Source organism: Panthera tigris, chromosome A1 (genome assembly GCF_018350195.1).
Source record: "Panthera tigris isolate Pti1 chromosome A1, P.tigris_Pti1_mat1.1, whole genome shotgun sequence".
Classification (NCBI taxonomy): domain Eukaryota; kingdom Metazoa; phylum Chordata; class Mammalia; order Carnivora; family Felidae; genus Panthera; species Panthera tigris.
Window position 1 is genome coordinate 128,086,934 of NC_056660.1, and position 19,285 is coordinate 128,106,218.

The 19,285-nt window shown below is 35.0% G+C and overlaps 1 protein-coding gene across 5 annotated transcripts in view; it reads right to left on the reverse strand.

Annotated features, from left to right (window-relative positions):
* Positions 1-19,285, reverse strand: part of ERCC8 (ERCC excision repair 8, CSA ubiquitin ligase complex subunit) — a 62,977-nt gene that overhangs the window by 18,567 nt on the left and 25,125 nt on the right. For 4 of the 5 annotated variants that reach the window (XM_042987378.1, XM_042987383.1, XM_042987374.1 and 1 more), the window contains exons 5-9: positions 13,603-13,684; positions 12,492-12,560; positions 11,251-11,317; positions 8,742-8,842; positions 6,840-6,964 (exon numbers count right to left, since the gene is read on the reverse strand). In XM_042987378.1, coding sequence (XP_042843312.1) covers positions 6,840-6,964; positions 8,742-8,842; positions 11,251-11,317; positions 12,492-12,560; positions 13,603-13,684 — 444 coding nt within the window. The remainder of the gene's footprint in view (positions 1-6,839; positions 6,965-8,741; positions 8,843-11,250; positions 11,318-12,491; positions 12,561-13,602; positions 13,685-19,285) is intronic. The other variant, XM_042987369.1, reaches the window with a different exon arrangement.

A 19,285-nucleotide genomic window follows, 5' to 3' on the forward strand; every position in this document is an offset into this window, starting at 1 on the left:
TTCAGATTCTGTGTCTCCCTCTCTCTCTGCCTCTCCCCCATACACTCACTCGCTCTCACTCTCTCTCAAAAATAAATAAAAAATAAACATTAAAAAAAAAGAAATTGATAGTCAGGTTTACTTCCTGCTGATAATTTAGATTTAGCAGTTTAGGGTAGGTATAAAATGAGTAGCTAATCATTTGAGAATTATGAGCATGAAGATCACCTATGTCTCCCTTTCCTATAGTTAATACTAGGGTTTAGACAGGCAGTAATTTACCTTTTTCTCTTTTCAGAAAGGTTAGTTGGGAGTGTGTGTGTGTGTGTGTGTGTGTGTGTGTGTGTGTATACTTCTATATTAACAAATACTGAGGTCCAAATGGACATGTGCTGATAATATGTGGATACCACACTTGCCTCACCCACCCTTCAGGTTCACATGTGACAGAGATGAGCATACACCTTCAGCTATCCCACCACAGCAGTGGCAAAATGAAACATTAGAATATTAAACTTATAGTCTGGAGACTTGGGTTGTAGAAACCCACTCCATTACCCAACCCCGTCACCTTTTCTTTTTCTCTCTCTCTCTCCTTTTTTTCTTTTTTTGCCCATTATGAGTAATGATAATGAATGATTATAATGATAATGAATGATTATAATGGAGGCTAATGAATGATTTAGCCTCCAAGTTTCATTACTCTAATCTGTTAAATAGAAATAACATCATTTACCAGAGTTACTGTGAAAAACCAGATGAAATAACACATATGAGAACACCTAGAACATAAAGGTATCCAGTAAGTCCCTAGATTTATTAATTCCTATATATATTTAAAAGTACAACATTCTCTCATTTGTGTCTTTGATCATATAGGTGCAACAGTTCATAGAATATAGTGTCATTCTACAAATAGTTGCATGTATAGAAGGAGTGTGGGGGAAAAAAAAACACACATCTTCTCAACTACAAACTCTCTGTTCCTGCTAGAAAAATTCTGAACTGCTTGACTGTGATGACCTTATTCACATTCATCAGATGACCTACCTAACTATATTCCTTCTCAAATATGAACTGGGAAGTGATGAATGAGGTACAAAGATTGAACCAGCTCTCTGACACCTCTTTCTCCTTAGGTGTCCCCATTCCAAACCATTCTGCAACTTACTATCCCATCAATCTTCATAAATCACTGCTATGGTCAAATCACTTGTGGACTAAAAATTATCAATATTTTGATACATATTTTGATGATAATTTGGAATTACCAAATTTTCAATACCTGTGGAATAAAGTTCTAATAACAGGTTAAGGAAAGGAGGAATCTATCATTACTATTGCTTACTACGTGTCATACATTATTCTAGGTGACTGTCTAAAGTTCCCATTTTATGACTATGTATGCTTACTATAAAAAGCAATGTTTGATAAATAGCATGATGTCTATTATTATGAAAGTACTGTAGAGGAAGAGGCTACTTTTGGCTATGATGTGTTAAAGGTGATACATACAGACTTTGAAAAGATTTTGATAGGGGAGGATGATATGGGACTTTGGACAGGCTGATGGCAAATCCAATTCCCTATCTTATGAATCGCTTTTATTGTTCCAGGAAACATACATCTGGTCACTAAATGAATACCTGTAGTGATACAGACTCCATCACAAGGCAGCTCATTTTATTATTAAACAATGATCAGCATAATCATAATAATGATAGGTAACATTTACTGAACATCAACATTTGCTGTAAATATCAAAGTGCTAAATGTTTTACATGTGTTATTTCATTTAATACTCAAAACAATACTATGAGATAGTCAGCATCTCATAGGTCTTTGGGCCAGCAAATGACAGAATCAGAAAGTGAATCTAGACTACACTAATCAAAAACCACTATGCCACAATGTTTTAAATTATTTTTCCTTCATTCCATTAAGTGATGATCACAATGCATTCTAATATAAGTGAGCACTGGGTACTTGAAGGCATCTAAGCAAGACTAGAGGAGTTAAGGAGAAGTTGTGCCTGAGATGAACCCTGAAATCTGAGAAACAGGACAGGAAGGAGAACAGTATTCCAAAGCAAGGTCTGGAGTTTGTACAGCAGAATGGAAAAGCAAGAGAGCAAGGTATTTTTTAAGACCTCTAAGTAGTTCAGTATGGACAGAGAAAAAAAATGGGAAAGTGGCAAGATATAAAGCTGGTGAGTTAGCAGATACAACTTATGAAGGCTTTGTGTGCAACAGGCAAAAGCATTCGGTTTTAATAACCTGTAAGCACTGAGGAAACAATGAAAGACTTCCACTGGGAGATAAATTTGGGACAAGTTAGAATGTTAGAGTAATTAAAAGGAGTAATCATGAGGGCCCAGAGTGAGGCAGGAAGGGAAGACAGATATGAAAAAAAATGAAGAAGGAAGAACTAAGGGGATGTCTAATTGATTTAATAGGTGGGATAAAGAGCAGGGAAGAATAAAGGATAGATTCCCAGTTTTAGACATTGGTATTAGTGAATGATAATACCACTATCTAAAACGTTCAACACAGGAATAGCTACTATAAATTTTTTGTTCTTTTGCTGTGCCAAAAGCTGTCTCTCTGTAAATTTTCTCTATAAGTACTTGTTACGTTCTCTAAGGCAATGGTTTCCAGAGTACAGTTCACACACCTCAAGAAGCCTGCAAAATAATCCATTAAGGTATTAGAAGAAAACATGAGAATTTCGATTTTTAATCTCATTTTTATTAAAAATAAGAAATTAATCTTTAATTAATAAACCTAGGTTCACGATAGTATTTGTACAGAAGATATAAGTAATAATATATCTACTTGAAGCATGCACTTATATATCTTTTTAAAATTAAAAAAATTTTTTTCCAATGTTTATTTGGTTTTGAGAGATAGAGAGCATGAGTGGGGAGGGGCAAATGGAGAGGGAGACACAGAATCTGAAGCAGGCTCCAGGTTCTGAGCTGTCAGCATACCTTAACCAACTGAGCCACCCAGGTGCCCCTGTCTTTTTAAAATTTAATTTTTTAAAAAATATTTTAAGTAAAAATTTCTTCACTTTCTCAGAATCCTTATACATTTAATACTGCTTATAATTTATCACAAGAATTATTTCCCAAAAATGTTACTCACAGCTGGATTGAAAGAGTGGAAAATGTGACAATGTGGTTTTTATATATCACATTACAAAACAAAAGCAGCAAAAGCTATTGAGGTAGGTCCAGAGCCGTTAGTCACAATGGGGAAGAGGATGAAAAGTATCTCTGAAGAAGCAGAGTATCTAATCCCCAAATCAAAAGTAAAGAAAATTACTCAAAAGACCACATTAAAAAATAAGCTTCAGGGGCACCAAGGTGGCTTAGTCAGTTAAGCTTCCAACTCATGCTTCTGGCTCAGGTCTCATGGTTCTTGAATTTGTGCCCTGAGTCAGGCTCTATGCTCACAGTATGGAGCCTGCTTAGGATTCTCTCTCTCTCCCTCTCTCTGTGCCCCTTCCCTGCTCTTTCTCTCTCAAAATAAATAAATAAACTTAAAAAAAATAAAAATTAAAAATAAGCTTCAGAATTTTCTGAAGAAAACAAATGTATTTACAACCTTAAGGTTAGGAGTAGATTAAATAAACTTTTCTTATTTAACTTATGTCTTTTATCTTGATACTCATTTTTAAGATTTAGAAGTATCTACTGAAGAGCAAAAGGATAATGGAGATGTAAAAGATGAATCCCTCTTAAGAACAAAAGGGAAGCAAAAGAAAAAACAAAGATTTACCTAAAAGATAAAAAATACAGATTCAAAGGGGCACACAAACTCCAATGTTTATAGCACCATTATTAACAATAGCCAAACCATGGAGAAAGCTCAAATTGACTTTCCATTGACTGATAAATGGATAAAGATGTGGTACACACACACACACACACACACACACACACACACACACACAGACAATGAAATATTAGTCATCAAAAAGAATGAAATCTTGCCATTTGCAATGACATAGATGGAGCTAGAATGTCCTATGCTAAGCAAAATAAGTCACTCAGAGAAAGACAAATACCACATGATTTCACTCATATGTGGAATTTAAGAAACAAAATAGATATGAGGAGAGGTGGGAGGAAGAGGAGAGAGAAACAAACCATAAGAGACTCTTAACAATTGAGAAAAAAATGAAAGTTGATGGAGGAAGGTGAGTGGGAGATAGACTAGATGGGTGATGGGTACTAAGGAGGGGACTTGTTATGATGAGCACTGGGTGTTGTATGTAAGTGGTGAATTATTGAATTCATAAAAGCATACAATGGGTGAAGAGGTTATACCATTAAGAGTACTATCAAAGTACGTCAATGGTACAAATTCTATTGTTGCCAATGGACACAATCCATATATATCTTTTCAAAACTAACAAGGGTCCTAATAAGGCAATATGACACAATAAAAATAGTTATTTATGGTATACCTACTATTTAACAGGTACAGTACTACTTTTGACATTCTTTTAGTATCCCTAAAATTATTGTTTAGGTACATAATAACCCCTCTTTACAAGATGGAGACACTGAAACTCTTACCATAGTCCTTCATAATGTCACCTTAAACAAACTGACTAATGTCCCAAATTACTAAATAGCAGGACTAAAACTGGTTTCCAATTCTGTCGGACCATGTTTAAATATTTGAAAACAGCGTGTTTCCTCTGAGAATTGCTTTTCCTGGGATCAATGTCCCCAGTTGTCCTCTGAAGGTGAGTTTCTGGACTACTCTAGTCATCTTTTACTTACATCAAGTCAATTTTAAAATGTATTGCATTCTAAACACACTATTCATGAAATGGACTTGCTAGCAAAAACCTATAAGGTCTGAGTATCATCTTCAAGGAGAGAAAATGGAATAAAATCATATTAACAATTTTTATATATATACTCAATACCATTTATACTTATCACATTCACCTTTGATGCACATGCCAACCTACCTTTCCAAAGTGACCCTATCACTTCTTCACTCAAAGGCTTTTGGTGGCTTTCTATTTCACCCAGAGAAAAAGCCTAAGCCCTTACAAAGGCCTCTAAGCCTATATCATCTGGTGCCTGTTTCTTCTGTTCCTCATCTCCTATTGTTCTCCTCCTTGCTTCCTCTATTTCAACACAAGAGCCTCTTAGATGTTCCCTGGGTATCCCAAGCATGCTTCTGCCTCACAGTCTTTGTATTTTCTTCCTTCCGCAGCCTGGAATTCTCTCCTTTCCAGATATCTGATGGCGCATTCCTTCATTTCCTTCAGGCCAAATGTCATCATCTTCTGAGAGAGACATACTCTGACTGCCCTATGTAAAACTGCAACTCCAACCTCCCAATACTTTCTATGCTACTTGCCTTGCTTTGCTTTGCTTTTCTTCATAGCACTTGCTACAGCTAAAATATATTTTATCCATCCACCTATTTATTGAGTGATGGTTAGATGTCTGTCTTCCTCTCCCTAGAATTAAAATTCCTTGAGGATAGGACTCTCCTATGTTTTGTCTGCTGCTGTATAATACTGCCTGGAAAAGAAGTACTTAATATTTATTAAACAAATGAATAAACTGAGAAAAGAAAGGTGTGACCTGATTAGAAACATGGTACCAGTATAATGAATGGAAGATTTTAAATTAAAGTTTGCAATGCCTGAGTTTCTAGTCTGAGATATGATGCAGAAGCAGAAGTACTTCCTAAAGCACATGAGAGATTAGCAATCTAGTGTAAACAATTTTGATCTTATAGTTAAATTATAATTTAGTAATAAAAGTGGTACCTAGAGTATCTGAAAGAGAATTAGTTAGAAAGGATGATTAAATAAAGAAATATGGAATGGGGCACCTGGCTGGCTCAGTTGGAAGAGCATGTGATTCTTGATCTTGGGGTCTTGAGTTTGAGCCCCATGTTGGGTGTAAAGATTACTTAAATTAATAAATGAAATTAAAAACAAAAAAAGAAAATAAAGCAATATGATTAATACCAATACCTACCTTAAAGCATTAGATAAATGCTTTAAAGGGTTTCATAATTCATTGTTGCAATAGGAGTGGAACCTAGAGTCAAGTTCTGTTGTTTTTTAGCTGTTTTAACTCACACTAGTTATGTATCCATTTATGTCTCATTTTCTCATGTGTAAAATGGGAATTTTAACAGTAACTACTTTCATAATATTGATGTGATGATTAAATAAGACCCTATATGCTTCAGCACATATATTAAATGTTAATTTTTATTAGCACAGTATCTGACATATAAGCTCTTAATAAATATTACCTACTACTATTACCACCAAATAACAAAGTTATTAGCTTATTCTCAAAGTTAATAGACCACAGGCATACCTGGTAAGACCCATAATATAAATTTTAAAAAACTATTAGAAATTAAATACCAAGTAAGAATCTAGGACATTTAAAATACATTTATTCTAATATTAAAGTACTATATGTTCTGGTAGTATAACATTCATTTTAGGCTGTATTTACAAGTCATATATAGTATAAAATTAGACTATTTAATCTTATAAGTTTAATTTATATCAATTGTTCTCAATCTTTTCTTCTCCAACATACCTGAGAGTTATGGCACACTCCCATTATGCACAGTGGCTCAGTAGAGCAGTAATTCTCCACTAAATGGGGAGAATGTGGTGGGAGGGTAGTAGGGTGGGTTGTCTTGTGTTATTAGTTCACGTAATGGAAAAATATAAAAAGAAAACTGTGATTCAGAGATAAGAAAAGAGTTAAATCTACAGAAGAACATTAAGTGTATGTCACAGATCCATTTTTTCAATTTGTATTCAAAAGGTTGGAGATACTTAAAATCTCTTACTAGTGTGTTTTCTCCATTGGAACTATTCCAGAGTCTCATTCGATTATCCGTACCAACAGTAAGGAGGTGAAGCCCATCACTTGTAAAACATAAGCCATTAACTTTCCCATTATGAGCAGTGTTTGCTGCAATGAAAAATACAATTCAGTTAATCAGTTCTTGTATTCAGGACACACTTAATGCTTCATGATACAGTTATTTAAACATATTAATATAGGACAACTCTCTGAATTGCTTAAAATATACAAGTTGATTATGTTTCAAATTATTCATCCCTGTGGATTATTTGAATACAATAAGCTATATAAATTAGAACCACAAAAATAGAGAAAAACAGGAAAACCAAAAAGGAAAATATATATTGCCAAATATAATTACATTGCCAAATATAATTTTTCTTAAGAAAGTAAGCTGTGCTATCAAACTCAATTAAATGCATAGCCTGACATTAAAATTTTATTTTATTTTATTTTTTAATTTTTTTAATGTTTATTTGCTTTTGAGAGAGACAGAGACAGAATGCGAGTGGGTTAGGGGCAGAGAGAGAGGGAGACAGAGAATCCGAAGCAGGCTTCAGGCTCTGAGATGTCAGCACAGAGCCTGATGTGGGGCTCGAACTCACAAACCCTGAGATCATGACCTGAGCCAAAGTCGGACGCTCAACCGACTGAGCCACCCAGGCGCCCCCTGACATTAAAATTTTAAATTAAACACTTTTCAAATTTCTTTTATACTAATTCTATTTTTAATCTAAAAATCACTCCATGGACTATTAAAAATCAATAATACTAGTATTTACAATTAAAAATACTTTTTTTTAAAAAAAATGTTTATTTTTGAGAGAGAGAGAAAGAGAGAGCGCAAACAGGGAGGGCAGAGAGAGGGAGACACAGAATCCAAAGCAGGCTCCAGGCTGTGAGCTGTCAGCACAGAGCCCGACATGGGGCTCAAACTCATGAGGGGTGAAATCATGACCTGAGCCAAAGTGGGACATTCAACTGACTGAGTGAGCTAGGCACCCCCGAGTTTTTTTTTTAATGTTTATTTATTTTTGAGAGAGAGAGAAAGAGAGAGCACAAGCAGGGGAGGAGCAGAGAGAGAGGGAGACACAGAATCCAAAGCAGGCTCCAGGCTCTGAGTTGTCAGTACAGAGCCTGATGTAGGGCTCGAACTCATGAACCATGAGATCATGACCTGAGCCAAAGTCGGACGCTTAACCGATTGAGCCACCCAGGTGCCCCTAAAAAAACAAAAAACTTTAATAGGGAAAGAATACCTCTTCTAGTTTCAACCAAAATTTGTATTGCTGTCAAAATGATCAACTTTGAGAAAGCATAATTCTCAATAGCTTAATTTAATTACAAAGATTATTAAAACAATCATAAAATTGTATATAGTTCATTCTAAGATTTTTCTAGTCTGGAACTAATTCTGAATCAGAATTTTATCCCATAAAGATATTAAATTCTATCATAAAAATGCAACTGAGGTACTTTGTCACCTGGATAGCAGCTGACACATTTAACACAACTTGCACATTTTATTCTCATACAACAGTCCCAAAATGTTACTATTCCTTCAATTTACTGTAGCTTCCTAAGGGGCACTGAATTTGTAATAGCTGACCTCACTGGAGGAAAAAAACAAAAGTAACTAATTCAGAAAAGTTTCTGCATTTGAAAATTTAGGAGATGAAATGTCCTGCTTCTTTGTATCTTGAAGAAAAACAATCGTGATTTAGTTATGTACATTTAGAAATGGATTTACTATGAATGACTTTTGACTTTTTCTAAATCATAAGATTTATAATTTGTCAAGAGACATTAATTAGTTTCAATTCAAAATTTTCAATATAAACATACTATCATTAGCATGTTTCTATATTAATGTATTCTTCATTACCTGATTCAACAGCTTGTGACTTTTTTCCATTATGCTGATCAAGAGTAAATAAACATCCTGATGCTCTCCTGACATCCCATAATTTTACTCTGCTGTCAGCACTAAGAAGAAATAAATGTTACACTGACATATAAAGGTAGGACAGTGACGACTCTTGCACCTAACCTTTCCAGTATTATGGCACACAGAGGTCTCAGTATATCAGTGCAAATATATTTGTATATTTGGGTTGTTGTATTTTGCCTTTTCATCTAATATTCAAAGTCAATAGTAGCAAAAAGCAGTGAAAAACATAGCAAAAAAAAAAAAAGGTAAACTTTTTTACATCACAAGGACTGAATTCTGCTGGAATTCTGCTGGACTGAATTTTTATGATCATGTTCCTCCTCCAAAACTGGACAGCTTTGGAGCTGGTTCCTTAGCAAGTTTGTTACTACATCTTTTCTGTTTGTTATTCAAATGTTTTCTGACAATCAAGCAGGTAACTAATTTTACTTTTGTTTAAGAATTCATTTGGCATGAATCTGGTGTTTCCTGTTTTATGAAAAAATTAAGGTGGATAATGACAATATATTTATATTTGGTTTCGTATACGCAAATCTATCTTTGCCACATATTCAAGAACTAAATTTAATATCTCTTAGATATCAGACCCTTGTATTTATCTCAAGTAAGTGAAAAGAAGAAAGGCAAAATACCATGATCACACATCAATTTCAGCTTCTTTTAAAGATCTGTATTTTTTTTTTTAAGTTTATTTATTTATTTTGAGAGAGAGAGTTCGTAGGCAGGGGAGGGGGGAGGAAAGAGAGAGAGAGAGACAGACAGACAGACAGACAATACCATGCAGGCTCTGCACTGTCAGTGTGGAGCCCAATACAGGACTTGAACTCACAAACTGAGAGATCATGACCTGAGCCGACATCAAGAATCGAACTCTCAACCAACTGAGTCACCCAGGTGCCCCATCAATTTCAGCTTCTAAACTACACCTAAAGAAAATGTAAATTAGTTTAACTGATGCTATCATGTTCTCAAAAGAGACCTCAACAATATTCTAACCCATTGGGTTTATCCAAGCCCCTTTAATTAGAAAAAGCAATACAATGAATTTTATAGGGGTACTTGAGTGGCTCAATCAGTTAGGTATCCAACTCTTGATTTCAGCTCAGGTCATGATCTCATGGTTCATGGATCGCACCCCACATTGGGCTCTGAGCTAATAGCACGGAGCCTGCTTGGGATTCTCTTTCTCTCTCTCTGTCTCTCAAAATAAATAATACACTTAAAAAAAACCCTCAATGCATTTTTAAAGCCTATTTCTAACTTACAAATCTTTTTTTTTTTACATAGATACAAGGCTTAAATCTTCCTATAATCTTGATTCTTTTCACAGATCACCATCAAACCTAGCTGATTAGAATAGCAAGCAAAAAGCTAGCATTTCCCATTTTCAAAATGGTTTTCTTTCTTTACAGCTGGAGAAGGTCTGCAATGGGATGAGTCTGAGGATTTAAGTATTTTCTGAAACAGGTAAGATTTGGACATATCTGGTTCCTAACGCCAATTACTAGGTCCATCTCATACTGATTCAAATTTCTGGTGTACTCTGAGAATTGAAAGCCTCTTTCTTAGCTTCCCTATGAGTTGAGGAAAACCAAATTAGGCATAAACAACAGAAATCCACCTTAGTATGGACCCACCAGCACCTAGCCCCCCACCTTCACACCTCATTAGCCAGCCTTGTTACAGCCACATCCTAGACTTGTTCTACTTCAGAAAGCACAGATTTCTTTTTTTTTTTAAATTTTCTTTTCACATTTATTTATTTTTGACACACACACACACACACACACACACACACACACACACACACACACACAGAGGGTGAGCAGGGGAGGGGCAGAGAGAAATGGAGACACAGAATCTGAAGCAGGATCCAGGTTCCAAGCTGGGGCTTGAACTCACAAACCATGAGTTCATGACCTGAGCCAAAGTCAGATGCTTAACCAACTGAGCCACCCGGGTGCCCCCAGAAAGCACAGATTTCAACATTACATTCTGCAAACTATTAACAGAAGCTTCTCCGGGAACTAAACTGCTTGGTATAGGGTAGGCAGTTATTAAATATTAGCAAATTGAATCAACAAATAAATGTTGAATCAGATTCAAAATAATTCTGTATTAAAGGAAATGAATAGAAATGCTATTATTTTTAAATTAATAGTCTTATACTTTTGTAGAAAAAAATGACACAACACAGTTGTTTTATAGGTAATACTAGTAGATTTGCATTGCTACAGAGATTTTCTTGTTTTCTCTGACTTAAAGGGTGAGCACCTTCAAGATAGACAGTGATGCAAAGGAAGATTTCTTATGGTGATATGACATAAAAACTCAATTATTTTAAGGACCTAATTAACAAATAAATATGCATCCCATATAAATAGTGTTCTCAAAATTCTTATCATTAACTGTGAACTTTGAAACCAAATAATTTGCATGTTACCTTGCAGTTGCCAAGATATATTCACAACGTGGCGACCAAGAAACTGCCAATATTTCTTGTCTGTGACCTGCAAATACAATCGTATGAAACGTCCTATAAAATACTTGAAAAATCAAAAGATACACTGTAATTTAAATATGTCTGATTTTGAAGAAAGTAAAGACTATTAAAAATAAATTGATATGATCATCACTTTTTCACTTTTATAATCTGTTTAAATATTAACATGAAGTCTGTGGGGGCATTTCTCACACATGGTAACTTATTATAAATGGCCTGGTTTTGCACTGGAAAGGTCAGAGCAAGCGAGTATTTTTTTTTAATACAGTTGTTAGATTAGAAAGTAAAGGCATTAATAAATGATAGATCTCAAGCTCATTTACTTTTATCTACAACAAAAAAACACTGCAACAAACCACTCAAGATAAACATTCTAGAGAATAAAAGTGGTTTCTAACTTTTCAGAAAGTTGTAACAGAAAAAGTTTTCTAAATTCATGATTGTAAAAAGCATTTATGTAAAAAATTTTTTCTAGAAAGCACAGGTGATAAGTTCATAGGATAACTTCAGCATTTTAATTCACTTTTGCCTAAACGAACTATTCAAACTAGATATTTTCATCTACCTTACATTATTAGAAATTCATTATAAATGTAAAACAAATGCTATCCATCTGACCAAGTTCTCTTGATATATTATGTGCTTCTAGAGATAAATAAAAATATATATTTCTGAGTTACATCCCATCTTTTCATTGTTTAGAATCAGATGGTCTAATGCTGATAAAAGTGGGAAAAATATTTAAATTAATATATGTTAACCAAAATGATTATTTTACTGCCTTTTTCTAAAATAGTTGCAATAAGTGGAAAAAAGTACCCAAATATTAAGAATGTTTAGTTAGCCAGAACAATATTAAACAATGCTCTTAACACAAATGTACCAACATAAGTTTCATAAATATATATATTTTTTAAATGCAGAAATAAGACAAGGTTTTCAGCTAGACTTTCCATATCCTTTGAGCTTACCCTATGGCCATTGTTTATATAAATGTCTCCTCAATAGTTCAGTTTTATAAGAATAATGCACAGAAGGATCTTTATCTCCTTGTTGACTTTTAACAACTAGCACAAAATACATCAGTCATGTCAACCACAAAGAATACATTGTTAGTAATGTTTCTTTTTATTGAATGGTTTACTCAAAGTAGTTGTTGTTTCAAATTAAAAAAAAAATACCCTGTAAAATGTGGGAACAGGATCCAGACTTTAAGTCACAAAGTTGTACTTTGGGCCCTCTAGTACCGACTGTAAAAACAAAAACAAAAATGGTTTAAGATAATTTTATTATAAATCATCACCAAAAGGAAATAAGAAGCTACCGTTATGAATCATGACATTTTCACTGCATCCATGTAGAAATCTAAAAAAAGTATGCTAAAGATATACTTCAAATCATTTTTAATGCTTATAATTAGAAAATTTAATTGCACTTATAACTTACTACAAGGAGAACCCTATTATTGTGTTATTTTTTAACATTTAATTGTGAAGTAATTATAGATTCAAGGGAAGTTGCAAAGATAGTACAGAAAGACCCTGTGTACCTATCACCCTTGTTGTTCCAATGGTTGTTATATGAGGTAAAACTATACTACAGTATCAAAACCAGGAAATTTGTATTGCTGCAATGTGTATGTATGTATAATCCTAGGCTATTGTATTATATCAAGTTATTTTTTAATACCTTAGTTTTTCCATAGTACTGATATGCTTCCAATCAGAAACTCTGGACACAGACTGAGTGGACCTCAAAGACAAGTTAGTGTCCAACTGTTCTTCACAGATGAAACAGGTAACTGGCATCTTGAGGTGAAGAAGTTCATGCAATATGCCACACAAATAACAGAATCACAGGGACCTGGTATCTGATACCAGAAAAACATTTTTTCTTTCTCACACATGAGAATTCTTGTTGCATGTGCTTTCATAAAAATGGATGTTTAATTTTAATAACAGTCTTAAAGGAATAATTTCCATTTTTGCACTGTGTTGAATTTAAAAAGTTGCTAAAATTTGTTCATGTACAATCTTTGAAGCTTTGGTGGGTGAAAAGTAACTCCACAGGGAATAGAAATGTGCTTTCTTAATCTTTGAATCCTAGCCACTAGCACAGTGCCCAACTTACACAATAACTGTAAAACTGAATGTCAAAATGGCATATACTTAAGCTTTTTTCTTTTTTTAAAGAACTGTGATATTCACCTGGGTTAAAATGTCAAATCAGAAGTAGGTATTAAAAGGGAGCAAGTTTCAATACGTTGAAAAGCAAAAAAGGACAGGTACAAACCTGCTACCAAACAGTGCTTGGTGGCAACTGGAGACATATGATGACTATAAACTGTTTCTTCAAAATTAAATATATCTGCAGTCTGATAATCAAAAGACATTTAAAAAGTTAAGTTCTAATTATAATCACAAAAGCAGTTAACTTTCTATTTACTTATTCCCAGATTATCAGTAATTTTTAAATGACTGTTAGCAATTTATTTGACTTAAAACATAAGAATTTTTTAAGTAAAAAACCGATTAATTTAGTTTTATTGTATTTTTTTTTTTAATGTTTATTTATTTTTGAGACAGAGAGAGACACAGCATGAGCAGGGAAGGGGCAGAGAGAGAGGGAGACACAGAATGTGAAGCAGGCTCCAGGCTCTGAGCTGTCAGCATGGAGTCCGACGCGGGGCTCGAACTCACGAACTGTGAGATCATGACCTGAGCTGAAGTCGGACGCTAATCGACTGAGCCACCCAGGCGCCCCAAAACCTATTAATTTTAAATCCTTTGTTCTTTATAACACCCTTGTCCCTTTAGTGAGAAAAATAGTTTTTTGCTAATAAATTCCAGACATTACGGAGACACAGCCAATGGCTCACCATCTTCTTCTCCACTCCATTCAGGGATTCTTCTCCACTCTATTCAGGGAAACTTCATAATATGTACACAGGTCATCTAGCCAGTATTCTGCCTCTCAGTCCCACACCCCAGACACCTTCATCACCTAGATTTGTTCTTCCTTTGAAATCATACATTTCATGTATGTTACATGTGACCACAATCTTCCATCATTTTCAGCTTTATTTTTCCCAACTACTTCTAAGACACCGAAATAAAACCCAGAACTCCTATCAGTTCCTCTTGTCTTTGCTTTTTGTCCCCTTCTTCAGCTTGGATTCCAAGGTTCAATTCTTCAACTGCCAATATCTTCAACTTCAACCCTGGATGACTCTAAATGTTTGCCTTCTTTGAACCTATATCCAGGACAATCTACACCAGAGGTCAGCAAACTTCTTCTGTAATCAGCACACTGTAGTATATATTTTAGGGTTTAAGAACTACTACTCATTTCTGTCATTGTAGTGTCAAAGCGGCCACAGACAACAAATATGTGTTGCAATAATGCTTTATTTTACAAAAAGAGGCCATGAGCCCAGATCTGGCCTATGGGCTACTTAGTAAGCTGACCTCTGCTCTACCCAAGAGAAAAGAATCTTCTAGTATGGCAAACTGGCATCACTATAAAAGATCATTCACCTCAACTGGGCTTTCAGTATTGACTGCCAGTCCTACCATATTTTAATACTATTCCCTGCAATATTCATAGCTCTTTCAAACTTCCATTCTCCACAAACATGGCCACTCGATCAACTGTAACCAGCAATCTGACCTTTTATTACAAAGAGAAAACAAGAAGTCATTCAATGAGAATTCTCTTAGTGTCTTATCAACAAACCCACAAACACATTTGCTTCCATCTATCCTTTTTCCTTCTTCATTCCTGCTATCATGGAAAAATCATCCTTTCTCATATTTAAAGTTACTATCCCCACCTGTGCTTAGATCCCCCTCACCACTGTCAGAAATCTCGCTCTATACATAATCTCCTCTATCTCCAAGATATCTATAAACTCTCCCTTTCTACTGGCTCATTCTCAACAGCATTTAAAAATATTCATGATTTGGGGCGCTTGGGTGGCTCAGGCAGTTAAGTGTCCAACTTCGGCTCAGGTCATGATCTCATGGTTCGTGAGTTTGAACCCCACATCGGGCTCTGTGCTGACAGCTTAGAGCCTGGAGCCTGCTTCAGATTCTGTGTCTCCCTCTCTCTCTCTCTCTCTGCCCTTTACCTGCTCGTACTCTGTCTCTCTCTCTCAAAAATAAATTAAAATATTTTAAAATAAATAAATAAAAATGTTCATGATTCTCTTTTTATATATATAAAATGTTTAAATGTTTATTTTTGGGAGAGAGAGAGGGAGAGAGAAGAAGGGAGGGAAAGAGCGGAGGAGAGGCACAGAGAGAGGGGTCACGGAGGAACCGAAGCAGGCTCCATGCTGACAGCAGAGAGCCCAATGCAGGGCTTGAACTCACAAACTAATCAATCACGACCTGAGCTGAAGTACGATGTTCAACCAATCGAGCCACCCAGGCGCCCCCATGATTCTTTCATCTTAAGAGTAAAACAAAAACCTTTCATTCTATATTCCTCCTAATTAATCTTTCTTCTTCAAATCCAAATTTTGGCCATCTTTGACTTCCTATCTCCCACATATTTCTCAACTCAGCACAATCTTATTTTTATCTATACTACTCCAATTCACACTACTCTTCCAGTTATCACTGATACCTGCTGTCATCAAGCATAGTCTTCATCTTACCTAACCTGTCAGTATTATGAAACACAGCTGGATACTGCATTTTCCTTAAAACAATCTCTTCTGCAGGCTTCCATGACACAACATAGTCCTCATTTTCCTCTTAACACTCTCTGGCCACTCCTCTTCATTGTCTTTTGCAGGCTTTGTTTGTTCCTTTTCCTGTCTTATTAACCTTGTCTTCCTCATGGTTTTGTTCTATGCATTCTTCTCTTCAACTGCCACTTATATGGTATTTTCAGTGCAGACTACCTTCCTAAATAGCAGGTATCTATTTAGGATTATCTTCATTTGGATTTCCTGTGAATCCTTCAAATTTAACAAATCTAAAATTTAACTCAACACCCACCTAAACCTTTCTTTATCTTAGTAAATGACAATATAATCTACCCAACTGCCCAAGTTAGTGAACTTGAGGATCATTCTTTTTTTAAATAACAGCTTTATTGAGCTATAATTAACATACCACACAATTCATTCAAAGTATGTACTTGAGCAGTCTTTAGTATATTCACAGAGTTGTGCAATCATCACCAAAATCAATTTTAGAGTATTTTTATCACCCCAAAAAGAAACCCAATTCCCAATAGCAGGCACTCCCCATTTCTCCCTACCCTTTGCTCTAGAAAACCACTAATCTACTTTCCGTCTCTATAGATTAGCCTATTTCTTGACATTTCATAGAGATGGAATTATACAATATGTGGTCTTTTGCAGTCTTTCATTTAATGTAATGTTTTGTCTTCCTTTTTTCATTTCCTTTAGCATAATGTTTTCTTTTTTCTCTTTCCATTTCATTTACCATGATGTTTTTAAGGTTCATCCACACTGCAGCATGTATCAGTACTTCACTTCTTTTTATTGCTGAATAATATTCTAGTTTATGGCTATCCGGCTAATCAGTTCATGAACATTTCATTTATTTCCACTTTTTGGATATTTTGAACACAAACTCATTGTTCATGAGTTCGAGCCCTGCACTGGGCTCTGCACTAACAGCTCAGAGCCTGGAGCCTGCTTCAGATTCTGTGTCTGCCTTACTCCCTACCCCTCTCCTGTTTGTATTCTCTCTCTCTCTCTCTCTCTCTCTCTCTCTCAAAAATAAGTAAATAAACATTAAATGTTTTTAATGAATAAGATTCTTGAATATACTCAACAGTATTTATTCAATTGTTACATGTTTGAACTAGGGATTCAACTGGCATGCAAAATAAACACCGTCCCTGCCTTATTGCAAGGAGCTTCAGTTTATCAAGAAAAACAAATGATTAAACAAGAAATAACAGTAAAGTCCAAAAGGGACTATAACAATGAAAGTGTACAGTGTTTTAGCAGGGCCACATAACCTATAGAGAATTCACAGAAGTCTTTCCAGAGCCAGTGATGCTCTGGCTTTTCACTGAGATGAAAGTTGATGAATAGAAACTGGCCAAGTCCAAAGAAGGAGGATGAGACTTCTAGTCGAGGGAACAGCATGAAGAAACTCTTTCGGGTAACAGTAAACATGGCATTTTAAAAACCGAAAGATGCTAAGTATGACTAGAGTGCCAAAGAACAGTGGCCAGAGATAAAGCCAGAAAGGTAGGCAGTGTATGTATCATGAGGGACTGAGGGACCTTATAAATATTAAGTAGGCTGAATATTTTCTAGGAAAAAGTAAGCTTTTAAAGCAATGGCAAAAAACGAAAACATCAAATTGGCATTTTAGATATGCTGCCAACTGGTTAGAAGGTGGCCAAGAGGAGGGTAAAGAGACCAGGTAGGAGGTTGCAATAATCCAGCATGAGTCAGCAGATCCTGGCTTGACTAGAGTAATGGCAATGGGATAAATAGATATGAGAGGTTATTTACAGAGAATTGACAGAAATTGCAAGTTGATTAGCTAGCTATCAGGACTAGTGAAAAATCAAGAATGGCCTCCAGGGAAATGCAAATAAAAACCACAATGAAATAACCATTTCGTTCGTATTAGAATTGCTGAAATCAAGGCAGACAATAAGTGTTGAGTAGGATGCAGATAAACTGGAACCCTCATAAATTATGGGTGGGAATGTAAAATGTTTTGGAAAACAGTTTCTCAAGGGTTAAGCATAGACTTAGCATATGAGCCAGCAATTCCACTCTGTGGAAAACATAACTCCACACAAAACTTGCACATTATGAACATTTGTTTGTAGTGGCACTCCAGAATTTTATTCATTTTTAAAGAACATGGCCTGGATACTGACATCTGTATTTTCTGATTTATGTCCCATTATGCAAAATTCTAAGAAAACTCAGAACGAGAAAAAGTTGTTCTCTATCCTAAAGTGTTATAGAGAAGACTGTAGAGAAGATATCCCTTTAAGCCATATCATATGCTCAAGCTAGAAAATACACTTATGGAAAACTCAGATGAAGTAAAGGTATGATAGATATGTAATTAGTGACAGGGACAGAGAATGTGGAAAAGGACAGTATCACACCTTCTTTATCTTTCTTTGTACCAAGGAAGAAATTATTTGTATAATAATTTATTTCTTATTGGATACTTTCAAAGTTCTTGTTAATAAAATGCTTTGTCTATTTCAGACAGAATTATGAATGCATGAAATACTATTTTGAGTTGGCAAAAACATTTACGTTCTAAAGAAGTCAATGTTAATGAAAGAAAATGCAAACGTATGGCTTATTAATTTTAAAACGATACTGTTAACTGAAGTGTAACAAACATACAAAAAGGTCGACAGATCATAAGTGTACAGTTCAATGAATTTTCCCAAAGTAACCACCACCTGCATTATAAGATAGAATATTATGAACATTACATTACTAACACCCCTAGAAGGCTCTCTAGACCCCCTTTAAACCCTCAACAAGAAAGACAATCACCACACAGACCTCTATTAATCTAGATTAGTTTTGTCTATTTTTGAATAGGAGTTATATATTAGGCACTCTTTTGTGTCTGGTTATTTTGTCCAATGTTATATAAAATTCATACGTTTTGTTGATAAAGAAGTGAGTGTACCCTTGTCAATGCTGGACAGTATTCCAGTGTAAAATTTGACAGATTTCATTGGACTGTTACTGGACATTTGGGTTATTTCCAGTTTTTGGTTATCATGAACAGTGCTGCTATGCGCAACATTATAAATGTCCCTTGGTGAACATATGTATGCATTTATATACTCAAAAGTATATCTTTAGGGTAACAAGATATCCACATATTTGGCTTCATTTGATAACAAATATGTCTACCAATTGTAATCTCATCAGCAATAGATACACTTGTCATTGTTATCAGATCCTTTAATTTTAGCCATTCTGGAGGGTATA